The 9,735-nt window shown below is 39.6% G+C and overlaps 1 protein-coding gene across 1 annotated transcript; it reads right to left on the reverse strand.

Annotated features, from left to right (window-relative positions):
* Window positions 1-427: 427 nt before the first annotated feature.
* asb6 (ankyrin repeat and SOCS box containing 6) lies at window positions 428-8,883 on the reverse strand. Its single transcript, XM_005729548.1, has 7 exons — window positions 8,744-8,883; window positions 8,299-8,438; window positions 8,002-8,177; window positions 4,921-5,027; window positions 4,680-4,788; window positions 4,498-4,584; window positions 428-1,719 (listed from the first exon to the last, which is right to left on the reverse strand). Exons 2-7 carry the CDS (start codon window positions 8,406-8,408, stop codon window positions 998-1,000), a joined length of 1,311 nt encoding a protein of 436 aa, XP_005729605.1. The 5' UTR covers window positions 8,409-8,438; window positions 8,744-8,883; the 3' UTR covers window positions 428-997.
* Between the last annotated feature and the right edge of the window lie 852 nt (window positions 8,884-9,735).

Here is a 9,735-nt window from a genome sequence, read left to right on the forward strand (position 1 = left end):
ACTGTTTGCCTGTTACCAAAGCCATGGGTGGAAAGAATGGGTTTAGCACAAGTGCGAGAGTGTAAAGGGGGGTATACTGGGCCCTCAATTCATCAGAATTTAACCATAAGCATTTAAAAAAAAAAAAAAAAAAAAAAAAAAAAAAAAGCCAGGTAAAACTTTCCACCTCAGCAGCCACCAAAGCTACATTATGTCACATACACATCTAGGGGCGCGCTCCTTCTGCTGTGCCTTATTTTAGCAACCACTCGAATGATGCTTGTGGTTTGAGCGCATCCATGAGGAAAACGTGTACCACCAATTATCCTGTTATTTACCGGTACACTGTCACAGTCACATTCAGCACTGCACTGCCACTACCTGGGAAATTATAAGCACTGATGTGTAAACAAACGCAAAACAAAAACTGCTACACAAAGCAATGAGGTCACAGGTGGTGGAAGTTTTTATTAATTGTTATTATTCTTGTCATTACATCTTCATATTAAGCTTGAAGTTACACAAATTCTACAGTATATCACCGTCACGTTGAGGATCTAAAATATAGATGGACCCTACTGTGCTGGAACAACTTCAATAGGTTGCACTGTGAATAGTTAAGTCTTCCAAAGTCTGAGCTACCTTTGAAAATGCAGGAGCAACACTGCCATCTGGTGGCTTTCATATTGTGCTGCATTTTTTATTTTATTTTATGTTATTTTTTTAAATAAACGTGTCTATATGTTTCACCTCTACAGCATTTCACTGTGGCAGTGACAACTCAAAGACTAATCTGTACTTACAATGTTGTATTTGTAAAGTAAACATATACACAATTTTGTCTGTAAAATTGGCACAGGCAACACACATTTGGAAATTAAACAAAGGCCTCAATGATATGTTAGACTTCGCTTCACTTATCACATCCTCAAATATTTTACACAAATTATTACAGAGTTTGTTCAGTCTTTCACTTCAGATTTTAAGCAACACAAATAGTAGTAAGCAGTTTATACCGTCAGCGCTGGCTCTGCTGGGGCTTGAAGCAGTCCCAGCCAGACTTTGGAGTGTACGTGTGCTCGGGAAGAAGAAAGTATTTGAGTCTGTCTGGTAGTGGTAAGGCTTTGACTCTGTCTTCCAGTGGCCAGGGCTTCAGGCGGTTCCTTATAAACGCCCTACAGAGGCATCGCAGAGCAGGGGGGCTTGCTTCACGCTCTGCTACGTGCTTGTGCAGGTTTAGTAGAGCCTGAGCGTACGGGTGAGACTCCTGACCAGGCATGGGGAGCTGCAGCCCGCAAGAGAGATGCAGCCTGGGGCTGTGAACCTTTACCAGGTCAAGCAACATCTCTGCCTGCTCCAAGAGCTCGGCTGCGTGAGTTTGATCAGAGCACTGCTGCAGGGCTGTTTGGAGCCTCTGGAAGAGAAGGCTATAACCTGACCAACAGGAGTCACTGTGATTGGAGCAAACCAAAGACGCGCCGCTCTGAATTAAGAGCACAGCCAAGGGGAAGAGCAGGTCAAAGTACTCCAGGCTCGTCTGCGTCAGGGAAGGCTCGCCATCCTCATTCAGACAGCAGCTGGGGTCCACGCCGTTCGCCAGCAGTAGCTGTGTGGTTTTCAGGCAGAAGTTACCAATCTGAGCAGCATCCTCCACCGAAGCCCCCAGCGCCTCCTTCACCAGAAACACCAACGACGACTCGACTGTTTCACCGTCTACAGTCGCAGCATGAACGTCAGCACCTTTGGAAAAGGAAGCATCTCTCAGCACTTATCCAGATTACAACACAGGCTTAAATTTGTAACACTTTTGAAACTGAGACAACTCAGTATTTACTGGTTAATTTAGGGGTTATTTGAACAGTCTTAGTAGAGTACGTCCTGTTATATCTATTTGCGTGTTTAAAAAAAATAACCTATTCTCATTTTTAGGCTTAGGCTCCAAAAACTAATCCCACATCTATTAAGGAAATTGCTAGCATCAGATACAGGCCCTCCCTGGTGTTCAGAACGGTTTCAGATAACTTGAGAGTCAAACTAAAAACATGAGCTGGCCTCTTTTGCTGTGTGTATTTGCACAGTTTCTCTTGCTGTGCAAATACCGTTTGGCTTTTGATCTTTATCCCTCCATTATTTCCAAATACACTTTGCTCTTCCAGTGTTTAATAAGTGACAGCAGGGCTTATGTTAACCTTGTGCAGCCAAAAAACTGACATCCTAATTTAGATCTTTTTCATGTGACTCTTCCAAAGTAACAGCTGATCTTTTAAATTAGCAACATTTTTAATAAAGGCTGAATACATTCTTAATTCAACTACATGCAAATAAATAAATCTACTCAGCATGATTCTGATAATAACAATAATCTAATAATATATTATCATCATCATATTTTCATGTAAAATAAAAACCAATGCGTGTCGAGTTTCCTAGTAACATTTACTGTTTACACACATTTTGATATGAAGGTTGTTTTATGATGACCCAGAGCTATATAGGAGACTGTGGTTAGATAAAAGATGAACAATGACTGCAGGGCTGAACAGGCCAGGGTGGGATACTGAGATGTGGAGCAGCAGAGAATGGTAGCTGAGTGAACAGAGTCCAGAGTGTGGAGAACCAATCAAATAAAAAGTGAAATCTGGAGCAGAGCAGCTGAAACGTGTGGGTATCATGGCCCGGAGAGCAGAGCTGATGAGGTGAAAGGCTGCAGAGTTGAGACGGCGCAGTGTGGACGATGGATGAGAGAGAGACCGCAGGACGGATGCAAGAGGAGGCTGAAGTGGACGGTGTGATAAACTTTGTACTACTTTTACAATTATTAAAATAAAAATGACTCTTATTTTGTTCTGGACAACTGTATGGTTAATTTGAAAATGTAGGCAATCCATTTCACAGTGAGCGGTCTGTCTTTTATACCTTCTTTATTTTAAGCATATAATACCAATACAGCCCATATGGAAAAGATATATATAAATCCTATAAAGTTGGCATCTGTCTTGTGTGAAACTTGTATGAAAAGCATATAAGAGTGAAAACAGATATAAGATCCCTTGAAAAATTATATAAATGAAACTTGTATGTTTTGGATACTTACTAAAACTATATATGAAAGTGGCCACTTTCATGAGTAAATCATATAAGCCTTATATGATTCACTATATGAAGTAGGCCACATCTTATGCAAGTCTTTTATAAGTTTTTTCTATTTCTTTTTCTTTTTGTATCTGAAATTAATTTTTAACTTTTCCATATCGTTTAACCCTGCGACAGACTGGAGTCCTGCCCACGGATCTGCCCCTTTCCCCTATGACAGCTGCAATTTAAACACACCGCAACTCTGAATTGGACAAGTGGAAGAAAACGGACGGATGCTTGGATAATGTTCTTCTTCTATAGTTCTATAGTCAATTAATTATTTAGATGTCATAAGTATTGTCGTATTGTTGTATCCTTTGTTTACTACATTATATGTATTTTATCCTTACAATCTTTCGAAGAGCTAATAAACGTAATCTTAAATAAATTTGTGAAATGTTATAATTAGAAAAATTAGATGGAAAATAACAATTTCAACTTTTCAAGAAATTACCACTTTTCCAATACTGATATTATTGCATAACAAAGAGACATGAAAAGCACAGGCAGAGGCTAAACACTCTGTTTCACGTGCAACACTTTGTATGTTAGAACTTCGCTCTTCTCTGCAGCTGACTGATGGACCAGTAACATCACCAGCAAGAGTGGCTCACTGCAGGCAGATGGACCGTGTCTGGACTGGAGCGGACAGACAATTAGCTACCCCTGCTGGACCATAAAAAAAATCTTTAGTGTTGATGTTGATGACTACGCATCCTGTAATGCTGGAAATCCCCATTTGTCTTTGAGAAGTAGAAAACTAAAATCCACTCTTGAATTACACTTAAAGGAAAAAAAACGCTAAACCAGAATTGGCCACAGTGAAAATGTCAGTAACAGCTGGGGGCCACTTTTGAGCCCAAATAAAAAATACAAAACATTGTCATGTGCAGGGTTTTTTATGCAATGTAAAATTCATTGGTTTACACAAAAATGTCCAAGCCTTGTTTGGCCTTTTGAAGGACAAACTTAAGTGTTTATTACACTTGTTTAAAAAAAAAAAAAAAAAACCTGAACCAGACGAGATCAAAAAAGAAAAAAGTCCCAACCCTATAGTCACTCTGCACATGAAAATACTTGTAAGTGTGAGAAGTTTAATGATAAATTTAAGCTTCTGCCTACAGAAGATGAAACCTTTTATGGTTAAAAAAAAAAAAAAGTCACTAGTCAGTCGCTTCATGCTGGGATCTCAGCACTAGCTCTGCTCCACTTTCAATTTTCTGTTAAGAATCAGATCCATGGTTTATTCCAGGTTCAAAATGAGCGCAGGTGGCAAAAAGCCTGTGTGCAGCATTTTAGCTGTGATGCCGCTTGAGGAAGAATTTGAATGACCAAAAGCAGATGAGAAGGAAAAGTGCCTGGAGTGCGTTTTAGAGTCAGTACCTCTCTCAAGTAGCAGCTGGATGTTCTCCGTGTTGTGCACGGTGATTCCATCGCTGCTCGCCAAGGCATGGAGCAAAGGTGTTTTTCCTTTGAAGACAACATCAAAGCAATCGCCTTTCAGAATGACTGAATAAGGGTATGAATGGAAATTTTACAATTAAGCTTGGCCATCGTAAACTCACCGTGTTTATCCCTTGCATTCACATCAGCACCCAGGTCCAGCAAGGCGATCAGGCAGGGCAGTCTCTCTGACTCCTCACTGGCAAGGTCCAAGGGACTGCTCTCATGAATCTACAGAAATAACAGAGTTTACATAGAATTCCTCTACTGATAAAAAAAAAAAAAAAAAAAAAAAAAAAAAAAAAAAAAAAAAAAAAAAAAAGAATCAATCAAAAGAGAAGTCATGGATTCCTCTTTACTCACTCTGTCCCTCTTTTCAATGTCTGCTCCGTGCCCGGCCAGCAGCTTCACCATGTTTGGCCTGTTCCTCAAAACTGCTATGTGTAGTGGGTTGTAGTATGAAACTGGGTCTTGAGAAATGAAAACAAATATTTTGTGTATAAAACAAAGTCTTCATTAAAGAGATGAAAAGCAACAGACAGGCGAGGATTTGACAATATAGCACTGTTCCTAAATGAGTGTGGGCAAAGCTATAAAAGTTACTGTACACTTACATGCAGAGTATAAAACCAAACAGAGAACATGAGCAATAAAAGAAAAACTGTAAAAGACAAGCAAAAGGAGAGATCATGAAAAGACATGAAGACACAGGAAGTAAACACGTACTGCATGGTATGTGGGGAGCATTTGTTTCTCGCCAGAGGACTTTATGAAATGTGAGAGGTGAATGAAGCAGCCTCTGCAAGAAATCCCTAATCATACCCTTGGGAAAAACACATGCCTGAAACCAGCAGAGGTCACCACAGCATAGTTAGGCTTAGTCTGGAAGGTTTAATCACAGTAGAAAAACATGCTGCACTTCCCACTAGTATATACAGACGATAACTGGCTCGTTATGGATGTGCAACTACTTGTTACATGTAGAAAAATGGCAGTGGTCTCCTGTTTGTATCAGTCATTAAAAACAATCTGTGTAATAAGAGAAAATGGACTATTGCAGGAGGGAATGAGATGAATGCTAGAAAGCCAAAAACACTCTTCAGCACTTTGAAGATCATTTGCAACAGCTTGCAAAATTTCAGTTACAAGAAACAAATGTGCTATTGGGCCAGGGGGGGCACTGGCCACCCCCCAAAATTTGCTTATTTGGTTTTCACATGCACCCATTTTCAGTGATATCAACTTTAATAGCATGAAATTAACTAGGCATATAATTCTTTTCTTTATCTATTTTTTGCCATATTTTTCAAGTATCCAATATTTAACAACAGCATAATAAAAACTAGAAATTCTGTGTTTAGTGTGCCACCCATATGGCCACTCCTGTGAAAGAATTCTTAAAGCAGCCCTGTCATTAATAACGTGATGCAAATATGTTTGAAGGCAAATAACTGGCTATAGTTCATTGCCTAACCAACATTTCTGTTGCTTACCGGCATACTGGGAGTGTTGGATTTGGTTTTGTGTCAGCAACCAAATCAGTAGCACAGAAATGACACACACACATTGTTTTTTCAGCTTTTGAAAACAGAAGGTAAACTATCCAGAGCAGTGGAGACTCCTGTAAAAATGTGGTGCTGCCAGCATCGTGACCTGGAGCTTGAACCACAGAAGCTGCTGCTAATGACATCTGCCATCTCCTAGTGATGTCCCTTCCTGCAGTCTGGGCCTACATCAGTTCACTTATGATGCTTGAACACACATTTTAGGCTACGTCCACACTGCAGGTGTTAATGCTCAATTAAGATTTTTTGATCAAATCCGATTTTTTTTGTCTGCTTGTTCACACTACAAATAAAACGTGACAGCAAACGCGCTCTAGTGTGAACCCTCAAAGCGGCCCGCATGCGCAAAAGAAGACGTCACACACAACGCGCTCTGTTTAGATCCAGACCAAACAGTATTGTTTGACTGATGGCTCTTAATATAAAGACTTGTTTTGGACTTTACGTTTCCCAATTTTGCTTTAAGTTATAAAGTTATTTTGTTATTTACATATGGCCTAATAAATATCCTTATTGCTGTTTTAGAGAGGAGCGGTGCTTCAAAGGATAGTTGGAAATGTCTGTCAGAATCTGCAGATTATACAGTACAAAGAAAATGTTCATGTTTCTCCAACACTGTCTTCCCAACAGTTTCACTAACATCTACACGGGATGGCCAGGAAGCATTCATGATGTCTTATCGGGCGCTTCTCCGGCACAGATAATTGGCGTCTGTCTTGTGTCAGTTACGTAAAAGATGGATTTGATGCGACATGACCGTTCAAACAGCAGCTGCTTTCTAAAACATCAGATATGTATTGGATTCAGTACCACTTACGAAAGTGACCCAGATCGGATTGGAAAATATCGGATTTGTGCCGTTCACACTGTCATACCATGATCGGATATGGGTCGCATAGGGTCAAAAAAGTCGGATTTGATACGCTTTCGCCTGCAATGTGAACGTAGCCTAAGTAATACGCTCACTGACAAAAGACTGAGTGGACCTGAATCTGATGTTCTGAAGTACACGTATCATGATATGACATATCGTGATCACTGAATGACACAGGAAATCAATCCTGCCCTCGGCCATCTCCCTGTACAACTCTTCCATCTAATACACTGTAAACACTGCAATAGTTGCATCCTTTTTGCACACGCTCTTTCTACTCTGTAACATTCCTGTCAGCACTGGTGATATTTATTTATAATCACCTCTGTCAATCCTTGATTTGTATTATTTAGTGATTTGTATATATTGTGCTATTTCTTAAATCTGTAACATACTGTATTGTTAAATAGTCTAGTCCGTTTCTGTTATTTATACTAGAGCAACTGTAACCCACATAATGTCCTTAGGGATTAATAAAGTATGCTGATTGTGATTCTGATATTGGAACTGCTGCTGAAAATTTTGCTAGTATGGCAAGACACTGAATGAACTCCAAACTGCCAGGAAAACTATTCCAATTTGTTTTCTCATCCTACAGATTTTGTATTGTAGCAGCTTGCTTGCGCTTGTTGGTACATACGCTTGATTTGAATCGGACCAACATAGGATTTTTAAGACCGATATTGATATATGATGATTTAAAAATCAGATATACCTTCTACGTCCTTTTTAAGATAAGACAATGCACTCCTTGTTGTGTCTGTAGTGCTCTAAACATGAAGTTGCAGAGTGCCCTCTGGTGGACAAATGATTCAAAATCAACAATCACACCTTAGCTGAAGAGTGTTTCTTTCGTCTCTGCTTTTTAAATTTCAAAAATGACATTAAGCACAGTCACAAAATGAACTCTCTCTCTCTTTAGCAAGGTTTCATAAACAAATGTGTATACAGTGTCAAGTTAAAAACATTCACATCATCTAAAACGCACTCCAAACTGTTATTAACCTTCAAAGTTGAGATCAGCTCCGTAGCGTAGGAGGATTTTTGCTGGCTGCACCAGACCTCGCTCTGCCATTTTGAACAGGGCATAGCTGATCCCCTCCACAAACACCTCTGACTGGGATTCTTGCTCCAGGAGCTCCACCAGAGACCTAGAAATTGCGGATTCTTCCTCAGAACTCCTGACAGGAGAAGAAAGAAGCACCTTGTATGTAATGTTTGTCTGTTATCTGATACATGTTCAATTAATTACGGCAGTGTAGCACTGCCAAAAGAGGACTGTAACTGAATAGCCAGCTTTACCTTTCCTCGCCAATGTCATGTCGTTCTTCCAGTCCAATAACACACATGACAGCATCTACCAGCGGCTGATACTCATAAATTATCCTGCGAAATCCATGGAGGAAAGGCATGGCTCTGCCTCGGCGATCCTAGGTTAGCTCCTAAAAAGCATAAAAGAAATGCTGTGTGCTGAGGGTGTGTCAGTCTAACAGAGAACGCAACGCAGACATCAAAGCTTATCTCTTGAGTACAGCTGACAAAAGTATTCATATCGTAGGTGACACGTCACAGTAACAGGCTAACGCAGTGGTTTTAAAATCCTTCATACAAAATAATATGTACTCCTAATACCGATTAGTTAGCTGGACCCATTCAGCTGACCGTTTGTCTAACTTACGCTAACCGCAACGATATTTATGTTATAAAAATGGCGACAAGTGTCGCAATCAATGGCAGCATGACTTACCAAATGTATCACTTCTTGACCTGCTAAATTATAAATAAATGTCTTAAAAGGAAAGTCACTCAGAGCAGACTCCCTTTAAAACAGGAAGCTTTCCTCACGCCAGCATCGGTCCGACGCTGTTTTCATTCCCATTTAAAATACAAGCCTAAACAAGGTTCCTCTTTCGAGTCCGTGTCCTTCAATCAAAAATGAGTAAGTAAGCAAACACACTGCACCACTTCAGTTGTTGAAACATAGACATTTACTGAAAATTTAAATGCCAAATAGCGATTTCGGGTATTTAAAGGATATAAATTAAAGGATAATAGAATAAATATAAATACTGCATTAATTAGCGTATAATCAGGCCTTCCAGCAATCTGAGGCGTTTTCATTATAGTCCATTATAACTACATAGGAGCAGGGGCTGGTTTCTGGAAACCATCCATCTTTAATACAGCTGCAGAGACGGACATGGCTTTTTCACCTAATAGCTTTTTATGTAAGTGGATAAAGATCAACCACATACATAGTACGTCTTATAAGTCAGCTCTTTCCAACTGTGTATGATCATTCAACATTTGTGCATATTTTCCTCACCTCCTTGTTATTGTCATTGTTTCTTCGACCATGCACCCTAATTTTTAATTCATACTTTTCCTCCTCACCTCAAGCCTCATCTCCTGATATGGTTGCAATTATGTATTGTCAGCAAACAATACATAATTGTATGCCCTGTCTCAGGACAAGCTGACTAAACAGTAAGAACAGCTGGTTAGCATTGTTCGAGCTATGGTTAGGCTTGAGTGTACTAAAAATCACAACTTTCCCTCTGATTAACAGCTTGATTAAATACTGACAGTATATACTCACTATAGATGTAACTGTAGCAAGTATTAAGCACTTGAACTTTGAGAGGTAAGAAAACATAATTCAGTTGACTGCAGTCTCCAACATACTGACATCTATTGGTGATAATTTACACACTGTAGCTTTAAGTAAAATGCTTTTGT

The sequence above is a fragment of the Pundamilia nyererei genome, unplaced genomic scaffold (assembly GCF_000239375.1).
Source record: "Pundamilia nyererei isolate P.nyererei 1_Seehausen unplaced genomic scaffold, PunNye1.0 scaffold00033, whole genome shotgun sequence".
Classification (NCBI taxonomy): domain Eukaryota; kingdom Metazoa; phylum Chordata; class Actinopteri; order Cichliformes; family Cichlidae; genus Pundamilia; species Pundamilia nyererei.